Below are 22,007 nucleotides of genomic sequence, written 5' to 3'. Positions count from 1 at the left end.
CAACTGTGACTATCACTGCAAAGAATCAGCAGATCAAAGACAAAACCTCAAACACACCGACATCCCATATGCTTACTGTAATGCTGGCACCTGGATACCAAAGTTAAAGTGACTTTCAAAGAGACTCAAGGTTGTACAGTGTTCAAGGTTTGATGTTTTCAAAGCCACGAAACAAGCCCAGAAGCAAAGCAGATCTTAAATGGACAATTTAGAGAGCAAAACTTATTACGTGTGTACACCTTCCTTTCTCCTGAAAAAGGTTTCTTAAAGGTAGCAAAATAGGCAGGCACAGCTCAGCTGCATTTTTTTAATTTACTCTCAGTATTTCATAGAAGCTGTTTCCCCTAATGCAGAAAGTCTACCACCTCAAGGGGAAACCCACCCACCTCAAACCCCAAGACAAACTCACAGTCACACTTCTTCTAGCATTCTGTCATTAGAGCTTAGCTCTGCCAATGATGAACCAAAATGAAAGTTAACTTTTAAAATATCAAAGAAAGTAATAGAGGATGAGAATCAAAGGAGAAGGATTTTACAATGAAAAAGTGAATACACAATAACTTACACATACCAACATGGGAAGCAAAAATATCACTTTCTTTTTGTCATCTACACACAGAACCCATCAGCAAGACAGTTACTTTGTCCTTCATATAACAAAGAAAAAATGGTATAATAGGCAGATTTTCAACTTACCTTAAGCTATGTATGCCAAGAAAAACAATCCAGGCACATCTATCTGAATAGGTTAGTAACTGCTGTATCTGAGTTTGTGTTCTGACAGCGTAGGGTCAAAGCATTTATGTAACTGCAGATACATCATTCAGCACTAATAGGTCAAACCAGGTATTATTTGGTAGAAAAAGCTTGTATCAGGAAAGAATGTCTACAGAGTGCCCAGAAATTAATCTCTTGCCAAATTTGTTATTTGTGTTTGGCAATTCAGGTCTCCAGAGAAAATAAAATTCTTCAAACTAGTACCATCAATGATTAAAGCATCTCTTTTTTGTGTGTATGGATAATTTGTATATGTTTTGTGGTTTGTTGCTTGGGGTTGTTTTTCATTGAGTATGCTAAACACACTTGATGTTCAGAAAATCTCTCAGCTAGGGACAAGTGCAAGGATCAAAGTGTGGCAATCTGTCTATCATACAAGATTAATTGGATACAACTTGTAATAGCTGAGACATCTACTGAACCAAGAAATACCTATCCTTCTTCAGGAGATATCCCGTCACTGCAAAGCAAGCAAAGCAGAAATGAATCCTGACACTGACGCTGCATAGACAGGCTGACACACAGGCAATGCAAGCAAAGACAGCCATCACAAAGCCTCTACCTTAGATGACAAATAGGTCTGCAATCTTTTTCCTTTTCAACAAAAACAATCTGCCAGGCATCTGGAGACAAGCACATTATCCAGATACTGACCATTTAGGGAGCTGTACTAATGCCTTTTTGTTAATGTTTTGCAGGAGCATCTCTGGGAACTAAAGTCTTTTCATCATTAAAGAACAAGCTCAAAAAGCTTCCTTTTCCTACATTGCAGATGTGTTTTACTCTGTCCTCTGACTATATTTAGGGCTGAACATAACAATGTAGCAGTGATGAGGACCAGATAATAAGAGATTTCAGAAGAAAAAGGACTTTTTTTTGTTTAAAAAATAGGAACAAATGCATGTAACATGAAACAAAGAACATCTATGTTTACATTGCAGGATAGCCTGTGCAAGCATTCAAAAAAGATACTCAAAGCTAACTCTTAAAGCGATTATGTTTAAAAATAAAGAATCTATCAGTGACTAAATATCCTGTTGAACAGAGTTCCTCATTTGCATTACCTACAGCACTGTAATCCTGTTATGCACCAAATAATGTTTGCTGGACAACTTTTTCCCCACATGTTCACATATTCTTCGTAAGACAATTCCTCTTGCAAAAATTGATTTTCATAAACCTAAGGTAGTCAGTTCTAAAAATTGGCTGAAAAGCAGCTAATTCGCAAGCACAGGCTCCACAGGGAAAGATTAAGCATCAGTACCAGTCCACACATGCTTGTGAGCACCCTTCATGAAATGAGGGCTACTGAAATACAGAACTGTTTAATCTGAATCCTAAAATACAAGAGGACTTTGCAGTATTGCATAAATTCAGTAAGAACTGGGAATAAATATATTTCATCACTGGTATCATCAGAAAGAAAACAGTAACATGAGACTATAAAACAAAATGCGCGAAGAGAAAAAGCCCCACGGACTCGTCCTAAATTAAAGCAGAAAACCTTGAAGGCTAGCATAAATCACAACCATAAGATAGAGAGCATCACATCATAAACAACTTGAACAAAACCTATACCTAATGCTATACAGATACTAGTGAAGAACTTCCTGAAACATATTCAGTTTTATTTTGCAAATTAAATTTTTTAGAAGTAACAAATAGAGTATCAAACAGCAACAAAGAGAGTATCTGACACTACTGAAAGAAAGTGTACAAGCTTAAAACCACAGAGTGCAGCAGGACAGGTTCTAGTCACTGCCAGGCAGCACTTCAGATACCACAAGGGGTCTGAAAGTCACATAGTGATAACTTTTGGGGAGCTAAAGACACAAAACTATACTGAGCTGTAGGTTGGTGCAGGAGAGCAGCACAGGAGGAAAGGCTGGCAGAAAGCCACACTTTAGACACTGCCCTATATTGCAAGGCATCCTCTCTAGAATGAGATCCTTGGGGAAAAACCTGCAGTAGTAGGTTTTTCAGGCCTCATATTCCTGTGAAGAAAGGGAGGACAAACACCTTCTGGTAAGGGTCCCAGAAGGTAGGTCCCTTTTAGCTGCTCACCAGACAGTACAGCACATTGAGTATGATGCCTTTCCTCATCAAACAACCCTTTGCTCCCATTGACAAAATCCCTAGAGAAATTTCAGAGTGCCAGAGGCTGTGGGACCTCCACTGTGGGAGGTGTTCAGGACTGGACAAGCTGACCTGATTAGCGCTGCTCCCACAGTGCTGAGCTGCAGGACCTCTGAAGGTCCCTTTCAAGCCAGAGTACTCTGGTTCCATTATGATTCTGCCTGCAATGCCCAGTAACTGAAAAGTTAGGAAGTAACAGAGCTGAAGTCATTGAGCCAGCTGTAATTCTCTTTTATGTCTCTTTGTATGCTAGCTAAGCAAATTTACGGTGGAAAAATACCGCCACATTAGTCAATAATACACCACTCACATATGCAAAGAGGGCACAAAAAGATGGACAACTGCAAATTTAACCTTTACAATCATCTGGTCTTGCAATACCAATCTATATGTAAATCCAGTTCTCACAGTGCTATTTCTTGTATGCAGTATCACATGTCAGCATATTTGTAAGAGGACAGAAATGGTGAAGACATATTAATCCAAGCGGCATTAACAGTCTTGCCCCAACACAACACATTTATTAAACTACTCTGACTCTTCCTGCAATTTCATTGCTCATCCATTATACACATTCACAGTGATGATAAACACACAAAACTCAAAAAACCAAAACAAAAATCCTAAAGTCTTCCAAAAGAAAACTGAATCATAATAAATCATAGCAAGAGAACATTCAACATGTATGTGAAACAAATTAGGCCTAGAAGATAGTCTCCTTTTGTATGTCTAACTTCTTGAGGCCAGTGGAACTCTCTGCTTGAAAAGCTTCTACGAATTGTTCTCAGTCTGATGAATCAATCACTTGGTCCATCTCAAAAACTCTCTTTCAATGTAGAAGAGTTCTGCCTTTTTCACCTGCTCCTTCTAAGTCCTCCTCTGGGACAAATTTTAGAATTAAATTCTGTTATCACAGCTGGGATATATTTCCGCATTCTGGGCTTTTCAAATAAAGAACCACTAGAGTTCATCATCACAAGCTAAAAACCCCAGGGTTTTTTCAAGCAAGACCAGACAGAACAGCTGAAGCCCATTTGGATGATTCACTAAGCAAGATCAAGCAATGCCAACCTGAGACAAATTCTGTCTGTAAGAGAGCTGAGCCCAACTTAAGGTCTAGTTAAGTAATTGACAGTCTTAATGAGATGGGTAAGATTTCTAATGGGCAGTATCACCAAGCCCACATATATACACATATTAAGAAATAAATTGATAACACAAAGCAAATTAACTGGCACATAAAAAATTGGCATACAATCCTGAAATAAAATTAACATTGACTTCAGAGTTACTTTAGCAAGGAGCACAAGTTTTATACTGAATAAAGTATGCAATTGATCCACTTAAAGTTAATTTTTAAGCCTTACTGCAAGGCAACCCAAGTTCTTTATACTCCAGTGATTAGATTTCACTGACTTTTCACTAGTAATTATGGAATGCCATATCAATCAGAACCTCATGTTTATTCAAATTAGAAGCAGATCTGCAATAAAGGATTTGGGGTTTTTTACACAGAATATTACTCTGAATTATATAGATAGCAGCTGGAACACATGCATTTCGGAGGTAGAAGGGATTCAGTAATATGCAGTGGGTTTGGCTGGTAATAAAATTTTTATTAATTATTTGCATCAACAGTTTTACTAGAGGACTGTTTGCTGACACTGTAGCTATTCCAGAAAGTTAGCAAGAAAAATCAAATCAAAATTAGCTAGATTATCTTAGTCATTGTCAGTGCTGCTGTAGCAGGCTTAGGATCATTTAATTCTACTTTCAGTCTAATTGTACATTTAATCTTTAAATATACCTTCAACTGATTACCTCAGATTTCATTTTTTAGATGGTCCACATAGTGAACGGATTAACTGGTACCATCTTTACCTAGAGATTAATTTTGCTAAATCATTACAGGCCATTCACTGTGCTCTTCAGCCTGAAAAGCACTTAATCATGCAGAGGACAAAAAGCAGAGCACATTGAGAAACCCTGTAATGTCTGTACCAAACAGTGAAAAGGGACTGCCTGTAATACTGCAAACATTACTTTCCCATCCTGATCTGTTGTTCTTCCATTACTGCTCTTGCCCATCACTGTATGTTCATGGCTAAGCTCATCTCCCAACTTCAATTATACACATTTCTGTCAAATACAAAAAGGAATTAGGAAGCACTAGAAATGAATTATACTAGGAAACAATCCACAGACCCGGGCACATCTGCTGAGACACAGATAAATAAAGGTAATATTGAATTAGAAATAATTTCTTTTATCCAGCTGAGTGTCTAAAATTGCATGAGCATTTTTAAAATTATTTCTTAGCCTCTCTAATACATTCTGTAATGGCTCTAAAGTCATGTTAGGATATATACTTACATACAGATAAAAAACAAAATAGAGCTTGAAAGAAACTATCACCTGAAGAAATGCGAAAAAATATATAAACTTATGAAGTTAAACAGTTCCCTGTTACAACTGAAAATATCAAGGTTCAGATCATCCAGGGGACTAAAATATTTTTAATAACCAGGGCTTGACTGCCCTTGCAATCACTATCACAATTAAAATCTGGTTTAACAGTTAGATAATCAGAGCTAAAGGCTCAATCCTACAGAGCTCAAACTTCAATCCTATTAAAAAGACACTTCTATTTGGAGCATGCGTACAGCTGCTCACACTCACAGGCAAGAGAAAGTTAGGGACAGGAAGGCAGAGAGACAGCGACAGCACAAGCACCAGATCCACAGGATGGGAAGGATCAGCTGGCATGGCATTTTAAGGCATAAAAATCACAAGAAGAGGGCTATACTGCAGATCTAACTACAAAACAATTTTCAAAATAATTCTTAACTAAACTTAATAGATCCAAAGAAAATTATTCCTTCCCTTTCAGACCCCACATAAAAACAGCCTGTTACCTATTTGTGTTTAGCTGTCAGGGGAAGCATTTGGCCTGCAGTTACTCTTTGACAGCTCAGAGGGGGAATTCTGATACCCAAAATGACAATTAGTTGAACTGGAATAGTAGTTCACCCGTGAAAATGATTCACACCTTTATTCTACTTTGACACCGAGTTTATTACAACTGAATTTACTACGACATTCAAACTGATTTCAGTATTTCTTGGGAAAAATTTCAAAATTATTAAACCATAAATGAAGAAAGCAGAGTCCCATTTATGGCAGACTGGACAGAGACCAAGTTCACATCACAGGTCTGAAGAGTGTACCTCTGGCACATTTCACACCAGATTTGTTCTGTTCTGCTTTAAGGAAAAACCCTAGAAATTACCTTGTAATTATAATACAACTTACACCAAAAAGTCCAAAGTGGTTCACTAGGGGATGCACAGGAGCCTTGTACATCAACTATCATTAGATTGAGAATAGTTCTGTGCAGCTCAGCCCTTATCCCTTCCATCTTTTGTTTCAGGTGGACAGATTTAAAAAAAAAAAACAAAAAAAAACAACAAAAAAAACCCCCAACAACTAAAATTTAGATACTTACAAAATATTTTAAAAAATATGGAAAATAAGAAATGAAATTGCTTGATCTGGCAATTCACTCTCAGAGGTAACTTCTTGTAAAGACAACAGCCTTCTTCATGCTGTCCTACATCACAGCTCTAAAAAAATAATAGGAAAGGAACACAAAGAAAATAATCTCTGGCACAAAATCTTTTATTTTCTGAATAAAGTTTAAGCAGTACCTAAAACAATATCCCTGCACTTGGAAGCAGGAAATGCCCTAAATAAAACAAAGCAAGTAAGCACCAACATATTGTCTAAAGAGGATCATCTTTAGCTTCTACTTTACTTCACCAGAGAAGAAATGCTGCATTTCTGAAACCCTGACAGTATGACAGACCAAAAAGAAAAGTTTTACTTTAGTTACCTATGGCATTAAAACTCAGCTCCAGAACTTTCTACATTCCTCAATAATACTTAAGAATTCAAAGAAAACTGCGTTAGATGAACCTTGTTATTCCAGAGAATTGTAAAGATCCACACACTTCTTCATAAACATATAAAACCTGTCACTGGTTCATTAATGATGCCGCTTGATGCACAGCCTCAAAGTGTCTGAATGCTTTGCTGAGATTCAGCACAGTTATCACTGAACACACTCAGCCACTCGGTCATGCTGCCACTGGCAGGCAGCTGCAGGGAAAAGATTCCTCAGCAGTCATCCATAACCCCCTCTGCCCCAACATCACGTCTCTGTTTTCTTCTTAAAACCACTGCTGATCCACATTCCTAAAATTACCTTTTCCTTATAAATAACACTCCATAATATAAGCAGCTGAGTCTGCTGCTCCTCAAAGTTAGCCATTTAATGGCATTTTCTATTTCAGACTAGAGGTCAATTCACAATTTGTTTGGTTGCTACACCTACTATATTACACTGAGAGTTCATCAAAAAGCTCTCTCCCAATCCTTTGGGGTATAGCTTGTGACTAAGAGATAGAGGCTAAACCATAAAATGGTAGATTTTTTTAAAGAATAACCATCTAGACCAGTCAAAGAAGAGATCGAAATTATTTTGATAGCACTGATACAGGAACTAGCACTCTCATCTCATAACTTCTGTAAAAGCAAGGTTTATTTCTTCTGGGAGGTATATTTGGCAAGCTGAACCCCAGCAGCTTCTTCAAGAAACCAAGATTATCTAGTGCCTAGTTGGGTTTTGTTTAAAAGAAAATCATCAAGAGAAATAAGCTTCATTTGAATGATACTTGTGGATTCCTCTTTTCCTCTAAAAGATGCTATCAGATATATAAAAAAATAAATCAGGGCATTCAGTGTCAACAAAATGTCAGCTAATGGCATCTAGAAGCATTTTCTCCTTCTCTACTAATGTCACCACTGTTATTAACAACAAAGTATCTGGACTACAAACAAGTGATGATTTGCATTTGCTTTTATGTATTATTATACATGCTAAGTAATTAGCACAGTTAGTGCTTCTATATCTTTGAAAATAAAGTGCCTACTCAGTGCCAGATCTAGGCTCTCGCCTTGGACACACAAGGCTACAATGTATTTAAAAATATGATGACATCCTGCACACAGAATTGTTAAACTGTGTCAAATCAAGCATCTTTGATAACTTTGGGTGTGTCAGACAGTCTCCTGGGTGACTACCCGGCTCAGATAGCATTCTTACCAGGGTAACTGTTAAGTTTCTCAGAAAAAAAATCACCAAAATGATCAAAACTGAAAAGTGTATCAGCTACACTGAAAAAACACTTCAAATTCAGAGCCAACAGTATCAATCTCAGCATCACACACGCAGACTCTGTGTAAGGGAAGATGCAGGTTTGTAAAGGACTTCCAGGAATGAATCCTGGTTTAAGCCATTTCCTCACAGCAAAACCAAATTTCTGCTTATTAAACTGTACTACTACATAACAAAAATTGCATGCCTGATTCCAGCTGCTTCTTGTTGCTTGACCAATCCACAAACTTCTATTCACCGCTTCTACCAAAAACACCATCTTGAGTAGACCTTTTTGTAACTTAAAGCTCTTACTCTTTTTCTTCCCCCACCTCTTTTTCTTCTTTTTTAATGCCTAATGCCTCAGGGCCTCCAAACTCAGGCTGCTGACTTCAGGAAGACTGCCCTCAAAGCACTGAGGATTCTGTACTAGAAACACTTCCTACACTTGCTTGTTTCTATTCACCCCTTCAAGGGCACTCCCTTGTCAATAAATCACGAGTTTCACATGCTAAGCAGTACCTCAAGCCACGAACACAACTCAGGGTCTCTCATCAGCAAATGAACAGGAAGTGATTGGACTCATAACAAAATACTGTCATTTAAAACATGTCATAAATGGCTCAACTCAACTGTAAAATGATACCTTAATGTGAGTAAAATCAGCTGCTGATCTTCATGTTCTTGCTGCAAAGTTCATGCTTCCACATCCCATTTGGCTTTAGTGGATGATCAAGAATAAAAAAGAATACCAACAAAAACTAAAAAAATCCTAATGAAACATTTTGGTTGTCCAGTAAGTAGTAATTCCCAAAACAATACTCTTAAATAGCCTCTTGTCTTAAAAACACACTGTAAAAAGTACACTTGGATTCTATAAAAAAAGAAATTACACAGCTTCCTAATAAAGTAATTACACGTAATTTAAATTTTGGTAAATGCACACTAGGAGTAGAATTCAAAATTCCTTTCTAAGGACAGAGGACCAAAGGAACATGTTTAAAAAATCCTGGTTTAACTGTGAAATTTTTTTAAACTGTATTCAATTCAACATACTACAAAAGAACTGAGAAAACAGCTTTATTGATGTCTCCAGCCATTACATATTTTGTCAAAGGCGATGTAATTTAATTGAAGCCATTCCAATTGCCCAGAGCATTCACTAGTTTCTTCAGCTCTTTCAAAAACTTTGTTCCAGTTCTCCAGGTCTCACGTGCTCCAGGTGCCCTATAATCTCTAGGGTCTCAGAGTGAAGTGTTTTCCTTGTGGCAGGACTGGTTACTGAAGCAGACTGCAGAAGCTGGAGAAGTTTGTCATGATGAGAGATTTTCAGTGCATGAGATGTCTGATACGCAGCTGTGAGTCTCCTCAAAGAGTGGATGCTTCAGAACTGCCCTTTACCAAGTAAATGCCACAAAAGCACAAATCAGCTGGTTGATGCGGGATGATGTGGACAAGTTCTGCCCATAATCACTTAACAGGAAAAGGGATCAGGAAATAACATCATTTTTCAACTCAAAGAACAGTTAGCTATACTCAAGAGATGCCCAAGAGCAAACACAAACATAAATGAACAAGTAGCAAGCAAGTAGTGTCTCCTATCTCAAACCAGAATGAAAAATAAATAAATAGCTTTTATTTGTATCAGAGGATAGAAATGTGTACTGACAATCTGCTGATTGCTTTTAAGATTAAGAAAGAAACTGTACACTTGACAAAGTTTGCTAACCCAAGTACCTCAGAGAAGTTAAAGCACAGAACAATATCATCAACGTATTTTTCAAGTTTTTGGAGTGCACTTTTGCATGAAACTTATCATTTTCACAAGTAACTTCAAAACCAAGAGTACAATATCAAGACAAAACACGATCATTTATCAATGGAAGTATCCACCATCACACATGGTCTGTGTCTAAAGAACAGCCTGCAGAGACCAAGCACGCTTACCTCAGTGTTTGGCTGTAGTGCCGGTGCGTCCTGGGCTGCAGATGGTACTATTGCCCACGTAATGTTGGCACTAGCAGAGGATAAGGAGCTGAGGGCACCATTTTTCAGTTGCTCTGTGGAGTGTGACTTGGGCCCAGGCCATCCCAGGATACCTTCTGAAGCAGAAAACACGTATCAGCTTACAAGAGAGAGATTACAGATTTTCTACATTCACCTTACCATTCTACTGATCTAAATTAATTGTATCTCTTCTCTGCTTCTATGTACAGTTTTACTTTAGCAAAAAATCATCTTGTACTTTCTGAACTAGCTTATGCAGTATGTCAAATGATATCCCTGCCTTTGGAAGCAAGAAACACCCTAAAAAACCAAAGTAAGCATCTTAGAGGCCAACTTATCTGTGATTTTTTAAGTCAATTAATGTTAGTCCTACGACCAGACTGTATAATCCTTATGTAAAAGGCATACCTTGGAAACTAAGCAAGAATTCTCTACCCACTATTTTCATTGTTATGACATTATGCAAGTAAATCCTCCATTTCATCTGCCTAAAATCAAAGCTTTAAGCCTAGCAGTTGTATTTTATTTCTGTCTGTACTATTAAAAGTGGTGGGGTTTTTTGATTAAGTACTAAAATGCTTTACTGGTACCAAGACCACAGTTTAAAAGAGGTCTCATTAGAAAGATACACATTAAATATGAATCAAACAGAACTTGCCATCAGAGCAAACCTTATTTCTGGGGGCACTTGATTTCCTGGATGGGTCTGTATTTAGGGATGCCATGACAGAAAGTATGATCAGCTAAGGTAAGTGCACAGCTGCTCCTCCCTAACTGCTCTAAAACATAGTCTGAACATCAAATCAGTAGCCCTCAGCACAGGACTTAAAATTTCAGCTATTAATTACATGCTGCTATAAAATGTAGAGATATGGATAAGAAAATTACAGCTCTTCAGTCATTACCATAATTTCTATATGAATATACAGTTGGCGCCACAGGGAGGATCTCCTCTCATCACAGACGAATTTTTAAGACGATGCAGAGCATCACAAAGTGTGGGATTGCATTTTATGGAAATGGTTTGTTCTAGCTCACCCCTGGAAAATGTATGGTTTATCCCAAGTCTGTACCCTCCCTGCAGTATCCTGTATCTGTAACCTCATTGGCTGGAGAATGTTACCGCGCCCCTTTGAACCTCTGTGATAAGAATGCTAACGCAAGGGGGTTCGCCCTCTTTTCCCCTCTTCCCCTGGAGGCCTCTGGACGCTCCCCTTCCCTCTCCTCCCTTCCCCCTCTCCCACAGGACTATGCTCCCTGCTTGGAGTGAGGCTCTGAATAAACCCTCACCTCATCAGCACCCCACCGGCGTCTGAAGTCTCTTTGCCTGCCAGCACGGGAACACCCAGGACCCGAGGACCCGGGGGTCTCCCGGGGGACTCCCCCCCAGGAGCCCCCCAAATTTTAAACTACAATAAATGGTGCCCAACGTGAGGCAACAGCACCGATGACCCTGAGACAAAGATGGACCACGGTAACACCGCTTCAATACCGTCTCCGGCGGAGCGGCCCGGGGTGGCCCCTCCCCCACCGCGCAGAGACCTCGTGAGCCACCACGCCGCCATCCCGCCACCGCCGACCAGCCTGGCGTGGGCCCGGGTCCCAGCCCCTTGGGGCCCTGGCCCGCCTCAGTGCTGTGCAGGCTGCGCAGCCCTGCCAGGCGGCGCGGCTCTGCTGCGGTGAAAGCTCCAGCGTGAGCCCCAGCACGGCGGGACTGCTGCTGCGGCGCGGGGCCGGCCCGGCAAGACCAGCGCGGGCCCGGGTGCCAGCGTGGCCCCGGCAGCAGAGCGGCCCCACGGCAGCCACAGCGCGGGTGGCAAAGCGGCGGCGCAGTGGGAGCACAGCGGCTCCGGCGCGGACGGCAAGCGGCCCCGGCCCGGCGCGGCCCCGGTAGCAGAGCGGCCTCGGCACGGCCCCGCCGCGGGGCAGTCCCGGCGCGAGCCGACACGTGGCCCCAGCCCTGCCGCAGCGTGCGGGCCCCAGCACTTGGAGAAGCCGCGTGGAGAACAGGTGCCCCTCCCCCTGCCCGGCAGCAGCAGCGAGAAGAGCCCTGCACACCGTCGATCGAGCCCGAACAGCCAACGCCCCTGGACAGCAGCGAAAAGAAACCAAACCCCAAAGCTAAAGTGAATTTGTAATACCAGTTTTACAGCCTTGTATAATTGATAATTCTATTTTCCCCATGAAGTAGTTTTACAATTATGCCTTTCTAGTTTCTCTGTGTGTGCATATTGCAGATTCCCCTGTTTTCTGTTTTAGAAAGCAGTGGCCTTTTCAGGTCACAAGTGTAGATCCAAGGGAAGCAGTCTTTGAATTGTCTTCTTGTAAGGCGCAATTCAGTGGTAAACTATTGAATCAGTAACGCTTTTGGGTTTATGCTGTCCTCAGTTCTGAGGGTGATTGATAACCTAAATTGGTGTCTGAGAAAGTATTTGACGGTTTTTGTAGTCTTTTTCTTTTGTTTTTCTTTTGATGACCTAAAACTGGGGGTCTTTTGTTAGGTCTCTGACACTTCTGGTGCAAGTATAGACGAAAAAAATCCCCAGTGGTTACATATGGACGAATGTAAACAATTGCATGCAGAGTGTAGGTCCTTTTGATTGAACCAGTTGGAAAGTGAAAGGAGTGATTTGGCTCAGATCCGTGAGTGTCGGTGACTTGCTGTTCAAGCCTTACAGGATTCCGTGACAGATCAGTGGCAGCTTGAGTTGATTTAAATTCCTCACTGCCCCTGCCCGGCCCCAATGGGGGAACTGCAGCAGGCCACTTGGAGAATCTGAGGCCGTGTGTGGAGCCTGGGGAACTCCACGTGTTTTCCTGTCCCTAGAGTGGGAGCAAGGTCAGCGCCACAGCCTGAACTGGGGGCTGTGGTGGTCTGAAAAGCCAGTTGGAAAAGGCTAGACACTATTAGGCCAGCCACGCTGGAAAGGCTCAAACAAATTTGTAAATTTGTTTCAAATCTTGCAATATAAACCCACATAACCCGTTAACTGCAATTACAAGGTCAGATAAACTGTTCACAGTATAACATAATCCTTACTGCAATTGTATTTAGTTTCATGCTGCAAAACTGTGTAATTACTGTTTCATTTTTAAATTGTTAATTATCATATGTCATATTTCTCTTCTCACATTTTAAAGAAAAAAAGGGTGAATTGTGGGATTGCATTTTATGGAAATGGTTTGTTCTAGCTCACCCCTGGAAAATGTATGGTTTATCCCAAGTCTGTACCCTCCCTGCAGTATCCTGTATCTGTAACCTCATTGGCTGGAGAATGTTACCGCGCCCCTTTGAACCTCTGTGATAAGAGTGCTAACGCAAGGGGGTTCGCCCTCTTTGCCCCTCTTCCCTTGGAGGCCTCTGGACGCTCCCCTTCCCTCTCCTCCCTTCCCCCTCTCCCCTTCCCTTCCCCCTCTCCCGCAGGACCATGCTCCCTGCCTGGAGTGAGGCTCTGAATAAACCCTCATCTCATCAGCACCTCACCGGCGTCTGAAGTCTCTTTGCCTGCCAGCACGGGAACACCCACGACCCGAGGACCCCGGGGGACCCTCCCCAGGAGCCCCCCAAATTTTAAACTACAATAACAAAGTACATTAAAGAACGTGCAATTTCTCCTCTCCCTATCACTAGAGACTGCCTCCTAACTGAAGTAAATGGTAGTTCTAAAGAGGTTAGGCTGTGCAGTGTTACATTAACACTTCCATTATTAAAAAAAGGGCCACAAATCCCACAGCTGACTGAACCCTTACCAGATGCTAGAGACAAAACAGTTACAAAACGTTCATCTAAAATGGCACTAAGTTATGAAGACATGGCAGAAGTTCAGATCTACTTTGCTTACGGTGCTTTTGTGGCACCATCTTTTTTTGAAGAAAGCATGAGCAAAGCATAAGCAAATAGTTAAGAATAAAATGATTTTCAAAGAGTAACTAACAGGGGAAAAAAATCAGTTTTTTCTTTTTTAGTATTTCATAGAATTACACAAAATTCTCCTTGCCACGGGAAGAACGTTTCTGTGGCTGTGCTGTCCAATTATGTTTCTCACTCTTCATTATTTTGCAATAACAGATCTCGATCTATTTTTCTGTTTCTCTCTGTCAAAAAACCTGAATAATGGATTACTGCTGCTATTTTCCTATTACAGAGACACTAAAAAGAACTGAACCGACTTCTCTTTATGCCAATCTTTAAAAAATATGTGATCCTATCATTTCCTTGGGCTATCCATTTTCTTTCTGCATAAACAATCTATTTGGCCTTCACTGTAAACAGTTATTTTTTGATTTTTTTTAATCTAGTTTATGTAAATAAGCACAATAAAAAGCTCCCACATAGAGAAGTGCCTCACTTCAGAGGAAATTTTAAGTGTGAACATTTACTTCATCATCACAAACATATTTTTAAAAACATGAGGCTAGTCTTCCTCTTCAGCGTAAACACATTGGAAATAGACCTTTGTATTTCTCTGCACATTGTAAGAGGAATAAAAACTGTTAAAACTAGGCAAGCATGTTTTCTCTCCTGTACCAAGGGCAATGCTACCCTCACAAAACAATGAATCTTGTCAGCCTAATCAAATTTTAAACAGATCTTAAAAACACATTATGACCTAGCCAAAACCAACGGGATGCCAGGAGTTAAGGTCCAAATGATATTAAAGCACATTCATTTCCTCAACACTTCTGCATATGAGAAAAGTTGTTTTGTTAAACTGTGCATCTGGAATCTGACTACTTTGCAGAAGAGAAATATGCAGGGAATGATATTAAATCACCCAGTACAGAAATCTAAACAAATAAAGAGTATCTCTCTGAACAAGTTGAAAAAAATTCCCGCCTAGTTTCAAAGTGCCATCAGGGAAACTGTGATGATCTTTAATCAACAAATCTTACTCTGAGATGTCAGCATTCTCATATCATCCCAAAGGACTTGCTATATATCTAATACAGCAGCTCACATTTCAGGCAAAATCAGTCTCTGATGAGAGAGCTCATCAGAAACTATCTTAAAATTAACCAAGACTAGAATACAATCTCTATGTGGAAAGTGAAAGGCCACAATAATATGGCTCTTACTTTACTCATCAGTTTTCTGAAACTTTCATGACAGTTTTTCAGGCTCTTTTTTCAGTTTTTCAGTACAACCAAAATGTTCACATCTGCACTAGTACAAATTACTCTTATCACAAAATAGTACAGGTATAGCTGTTGTCTGTGCCATATCTAATCCAGTTGTTTTACTGGAATTCACTCCTCACAGACTGAGCTGCCATCTGTGAAATATCTGATCCACTCTAATGGAGTTGCCATCTTTGACATTTTATAGGACTCAAAAATTTCTATCACTAGTTCAATCCCTGTTCTTATAAAGACTGTAAAAATATATGTATAAAAATAAACATAATATGAGAAAGCTTATCTTCTGAGTTGGATAAGAATAGGAAGAAACTGCTGTCATTGGTTTGGGTTTTTTTAAGCCGGGTTTTTTTCTGTGTTCTCAGTCATAGCCGAAGACAGCTGACAGAAAGGTAAATTCTACTCTATTTTGATACATTTTAGAGCTCTAAAGGAATTCTTCAGAAAGGCAGTCACAAATTATATTAAAGTATTGACAGCTACACAGCTACTTTACTATTTTACTAAGACTACACAAAGTGCTACACTAATTAAAACAAACCATCTGTTTCTGCAGTAAATGCTGCAAAAATCAGAAAGGACGTACCAAACACATAACTAGTAAAATCAGCCAGATCTCTTCTACATGCACAGTGTTGATTCTGCAGTTCCAGGAGTGAAAATCCAAGTCTGACTCCTCTGAAAGTTCAGGGCATATGTATGTACAAGAGTTCTTACAGAACATGTCCAAAAATTAGCTTCTTTCCCTATTCCCCTCAACACCAGCTTCCACTGTGATGAACACGTGGCAGACAAGGACACCAAGGCACAGGAGAACACTTGTACCCAAGCAAAGTACAGCATCCAGACACAACCTATTTATCCTTTCCCTATAGCAATGCTACAGTTCACAAACATCCATTTTATTTGGCACAATAGGTTGTATCCCCCACAAATGCCCTCAGGAGAATCATCTTTCCTTTCTAGAGGGGCACACTGCAGGAGCGGGGGGAGTTCCCTCCAAAGAGGTTTACAGGTGATTTTTCAGTTAAGCAATGCTGATGATTTTCTTTTGTTGGTTTTGATTTTCTGGGTACCTGATGTACCTTCCAACTCACTTTTGCATGATAATTGATGCATGAAATATGATTAACACCTATTTCAATTCTGTAACAAAAACCTTTCTAATTTTAAGTCTTCTGGTCTTGCCTGGGAGACTACAAAAAAAAACTATGATTTTTCCTTGGCACAATCATAAACTAACATCTCTTGATAATGCTTTTGTGACATATTTTCAATATACTCTAACAAATATCCCCTAACAGTGCAGTAGCAGGCCTTGAGGAGAAACCAGTATTAGATCTGGATTCCTTCCCCTGCCAAGGATGGATGCGACAGTTTTGTCTCTCTGCTGAATCCCTACAGCACACTGAACCAGCAACAGCAAATGAGAGCTGCATCTCTGCTTTTCACATGAGATTGTATTTGCTGATGTTGTGTGGGCACTAGAAAATAATGCTATCTTCCAATGAAAGAAGAACATGTAAGGAATAACGTATTAGCCTTTCGATTGAATAGCAAATTGTTCTGGTTATTCTTGACAGAAGCAGGACTGCTGATATTGCAATTAAGGGAGAACTGACTGACCAAGCCAACTTCAGCAAAGTACACCAGTAACAAAGAGTATGTACTCCCCTGTATTCTTTCCTCACGCTTCCCTGCCCTCATGCATTTAAGCACAAACAAGGACTTACTTATCTGCCTATTTTTCTCTTGTCATCTCAGCTGCAAGAGAATTCCTAGCTGTCATTTGTCAACAAGTTGAAAGCATCTAGATTTTGTCTTTCCTGTCCATTTATTTTCTCCAAAAAGGACGCAAAAGAGAATAAAAAGCTCAAATATATCCTGTCCCCAACTCCAGAATCATCTCCGATCAATTTGTTTCCATGGGAGCCAAAATCAGCAGCACTTGCACATTAAAGTGGACTTCAAAAAATCCATAGCAAGGATGATTTTGGTTTTTGTTTTTTAAAAATCTTAAGAAAAATAAAGTTTCTACAGTTTGGAAAAGTGGCCAAGGGAGAGACAGAAAAATATAGAAAGGAATTCCTATAGGGAAGATGCTTTATTCAGTAAATGAATGGCTAATGTGAAACACAGATTAAAAGAATGGATTGATCTGTGCAGGCTGCTACTACAAGAGAGGATTCTGTCTGCCAAAACACTAAAATGAAAAAAAAAAAACCAAAGCACACCTAAAACACAACATACGCAGAGCTACATTAAAACAAACATTCATGTTTGCCCTGTTCACAGTCTGGGAGGGAAGAATGTTAACAATTGCAGTCAACAGGCTCTGGAGATACTCTTCTGCCAAAGCCTGTATACAGAGCTGAAAAAAAAATAACACTAGAACTTCTAAAGTTAGAAATTAAGACAAAAGTTTCTTCTCTGTATTTTTATTTTCAAAGGTACCTGTTCTTTGTCTGCATGCCATATAAGCTTGTCAGAAGGCCCTTGAGATGTACCTAAGTGGTGACATTTCTGGCCAAAAAGAAAGGCCTCGACATTTTCCTCTGTTCTACCAAAAAACTTAAAACTCCCAAACCCAAAGAAGCTTGTAGAGATGCAATCCCTCATCCTGTACTCACACTATATGTAACCAACACTTTTAGCTAATAATACCCTCCTCCAGCATATTTTTAATGAAAGAAAAAAAAATTACAAAAATTTAACCAGTGATCAATGCACATACCTTTAGTAATGACAGCTAGAAATTATTTTTTACATTGTTTGACATTATTTTGACTCAAAAGTAGAAACACAGACAGGATTTTGCTTCACTGACTATTCTTGCTGGTGTACTTTCAAAAAAGACAATCACAAGAACCCTTCCATGAAGCTTCAGAGTGAAAATACAAAATTTATTGACTAGCCTTCAAGACATGATTGAAGACTTCAGTTTAATCTTCATGTCTGCTTGCAGGCTTGAGCTCTAAGACTGCCAAATTGTGAGAAACATGAAACGGAAAAATGATGTCATCCTTAAACTATTCCATTAGAAAGGATGCCATAAAAATATTTTAAGTCATGACCTACATAATTGTAGATTCTGGACAAAATTCCACTAAAGTGAATGCCAAGCTGCTTTCTTTCTATTCTTATTACTGAAAAACAAAGCAACAAAAATATTTACATCAAAAGGAAGAAGACACTTTCTTTTCTTGTTTAAAACAATAAATGTCAGTAAATCTGTTTAAAATAGCTACTATTTCATTATTATCTTCATGAGAGCTTTGCAAAAGTACTAGATCAGAAACTCGCAGCCACTTTTAAGTGCCTGCTTTAGAGGCAGTAAGACTGCATGGCCTCCAGTGCCCAGGGAAGTCAGCAAAACTCGCACAATCGGGTATAAAGACTCCAAAGACAGAAGGAAAGGTACAGAGAAAGCAGGTTAAGTAGATATATATACTTTTAAGTTCTCTCTCTTTATGGCATAAATGTGAGAGCTTTGGATGTGGACGGAAAGCAAACTCAAGGATAGGTTCAAGTCACCCAGGCTAAGTGATTGAACATTGCTCACACTCTACACAAGGAAGACTTTGTTGCCTGGCTGGACTGGATTGTTTTCACAAACTGTTGGCTAGAAGCAAGAAAATAAATTATCAAATTCCTATCTTGTCTTTATCTATGCATTCTGCCCCACAATGCCCACTAGCATCTGTACACCACACAGGAGGTAATGAGACAGCACTGGGATGGAAACATTCAGCAATAAATTGCACAGGGCCACGACATCTCACAAGAAAGGTGTTTGAAAATTCCTGTCACAGTAGCACATGGTTTTTAAACTAACAAGAGTAATTTTCACCTGACAGTGACAGTAAAGGTCATCTCCTGTTGTACCTGCTGGGTATAAAATTAAAAGAATTCACCTGGAGGACACAATCAGAAAGAACTAGATCATCTCCCAGAATTAGAGTTTGCTAGGGGATTACTTAAAGGCTTTAGTCTGAAAAGGTATGAGCTTATGCAGCTTTGATGACTCTGAAACTCTACCGACTCAGCAGATATGTTAAGTCTATCAAAGTATGCCTGGAAAAGATTAAGTGTGTAGGAAAATCAGTAATCAAGACTTGTAGGCCAGGTTCTTTCAGGCAACTGTGTTGCATAATAAGGCCTAAGGAAAAAAAAATTATTTCAGTCAGGGAGAAGAGACTAAATATTTCAGCACCTTTTAGTTCCCTTCTTAGTTCTTTTTTTTTTTTTTTTTTTTTTTTTTTTTTTTTTTTTTTTTTTTTTTTTTACTTCCATACCTAAGAATAAGCCCATGCACACACTGAAGAATTAACTGCTTGCACTCAAGTTCTCACAGTTACACCAAAGATGCTAGTGTGAATCGGGGCTACAGAATTTTGATTCCTGAAAGAATTCACGTGCAAGTTTACAGTCTTAGGAAGAACAAACTAAAACACTTATTAGATTTCATAATTCACTATTCCATAGTCATGACTTTCCTTAAAAAAAAAAGAAAAAAGGGAGATTCCCTTTAAGCAATTACTAATGTTTTGCTTGCTTTTTTCTCTTCTTGTCCACAGATCCTCAAAAACAATTTTCAAGTCAAAACAAAGACATTGATTCAACAGATTATGTGGACACAGATTCAAGGACAAGTACACCTCAAGTCATCTATCTCCTGACAGTTCACTTAGATCACATCAAGATGAAAAACTTGAAGCTAGAAAGTAACTTTTCTTTGAAGGATGTTTCTCATCTCTGTTTCAAAGCATTCTTTTCTGAAATAAAGTTATATTAAATAATTTAATTCAATGCACTTTATCATTACTACTTAGATAAATAATGGGGGGTTTGCATTTTCTACAAGAAAATGGCCATTTTTTAAAATCATGTTTCTTTATGAAACCGATCAGAATCTGGATATGGGAAAGTCATCATAGGACAGATGTCAATAGGTTTAATATTGTTTTTCCCAAGAAGCATTTTCACACCATGTTCCTGCTTCCCAAGGAAGCCTCTCACGTTTCTATTTTCCTCACTATGGGAATGCTTCAGAGGCTGTCACACTGTGCCATCTCTCAGCAGCCTTGAGGGCATATCCTGCAATTAAGGCTGGGGGGGATTGTTGAGGAAGCACCTGAAGAAAACACAAAAAGCCACCCTATATCCAGAGTTCTGCTGCTGCTGCTTCTCTTACACCAACACTTGCTCTTATTCTTAAGACTTGGCAGTTTATGCGTGAGGGAACGCTAACTGCCCTTCGAGAAAGCTCAAGGTCCAACTTCCAGTGTAATGGACAGATCCACAACTGGTTGAACTGGAAAAACCAAGATACATGGGGACTGAGAGGTTCATGCCTGCAGATCTCTGTTGAGTACCGCACCGACATTTTAGGCTCATAAAAACTTGCCACAGGTTTTTTTTTTCAAGCATGGAGAACTCTTTCCAGATTTGAAGAAAACCACAAATGGAAATAAATCCACCTCAGCAGCATCCTTCCATGCAGAAAACTAGGAAAATTATTTTCACTGTAGCACTGCTAAGTATTATTTGTTATCAAACAAATCTGTACTGAAATTGAAATCTACTAAAAAAAAAAAAAGGAGGGGGAGCAAACCAAAACAACCAAGGTGGTTCTGCACTGCCGTTAACATCAGAAATGTAGGTTTATATATACCTCTTCTCCATGCCCGTTTTTTTTTTTGTGTGTGTTGCTATCTTCAGGACTGGATTTCTCAAAGAAGACTCAGGACCACCTCTTTACCTTCTCTCTTCTGATTGCAATACATTTTGCATGCTTTTTTTAGGCAAACAATTACGGAGCTTGAGGCTGCAGAAGCTCACAAGCTGTTCATCTCAACTTGCCTCTCTGAGAACAGTTAATTTTGCCTGCTTTGTATCATAATAAAACACCCCAAGGCACATGAAACAATACCCAAGGGAGCTTGTGCTCACCTGATGACAGTGTCCTGTTATGCTGTTGGCCCACTTGATGCATGCTTTGCTGTAGTAGACTCAGGCATTCTCCAAGGCAGCTCAGGGTGGCAGCAGAGGTAGCTTTTAAAAGTAGCAAGTCCTGATCCAAGGCAGTAAGGGGTCCAGAATTTGGGAGTGCTTCAATGGCTTGTACAAGATTCTTCTGTTGTCCCTCAGCTTGGCTCATGATCTGTAAAGGTCCAATAACATCTGCTGTCACAGGAAATATCACTATGCAGCCATCAAATTCTTATGGATTGAAATAGTGACTAAATGTGAAGAACTACCACAAATGGATGTTAATGTTCTGATCCAAACATACCATATACTCACCTACAAAAACGAAGAGCTTGAGACTACCAAAGGCCTGTAAAAATGTCAAGACTATGTTAGAGAAAATAGTCTCTTAAAATAGTAGGTTCATAGTAGGTTTAATAGTGACTCATACTTTCTCAAAGTCTTTGTAAGGAAAAGTATGAAAATTCTACTTCCTTCTCCATTATTAATTTAGGCTTAGATTTTCTTGCCTTTTTATGTGATCTGAGATGCCCAAGGAAGTTACACTGTCCCTCCTTTTTTTCCTACATAAAGAATCTCATCAAGAGACACTTTAAGTATCTCATCAAGTTTAAGAACAGGCATTATCCATTTCTCAACCATCACTGAGGACCTGTTTTTACAAAATGCAGTAATTTTTAAGTTTAGAGACATTAGCATAGGAAGCGACATAGAGTACTTATTTCATATCCAATATGAATACCAG

At 39.4% G+C, this 22,007-nt stretch overlaps 1 protein-coding gene across 2 annotated transcripts in view; it reads right to left on the bottom strand.

Annotated features, from left to right (window-relative positions):
- The window catches only part of OSBPL10 (oxysterol binding protein like 10), a 116,429-nt gene that overhangs the window by 29,892 nt on the left and 64,530 nt on the right, over positions 1 to 22,007 (bottom strand). Inside the window, exons 5-6 of one of the 2 annotated variants that reach the window (XM_063408685.1) lie at positions 21,224 to 21,434; positions 10,076 to 10,227 (exon numbers count right to left, since the gene is read on the bottom strand). In XM_063408685.1, coding sequence (XP_063264755.1) covers positions 10,076 to 10,227; positions 21,224 to 21,434 — 363 coding nt within the window. Of the gene's footprint in view, positions 1 to 10,075; positions 10,231 to 21,223; positions 21,435 to 22,007 lie in introns of both variants that reach the window. The other variant, XM_063408680.1, reaches the window with a different exon arrangement.

This window comes from Prinia subflava, chromosome 1, assembly GCF_021018805.1.
Source record: "Prinia subflava isolate CZ2003 ecotype Zambia chromosome 1, Cam_Psub_1.2, whole genome shotgun sequence".
Taxonomy (NCBI): Eukaryota; Metazoa; Chordata; class Aves; order Passeriformes; family Cisticolidae; genus Prinia; species Prinia subflava.
This window is presented reverse-complemented; position numbering and strand designations above follow the sequence as displayed.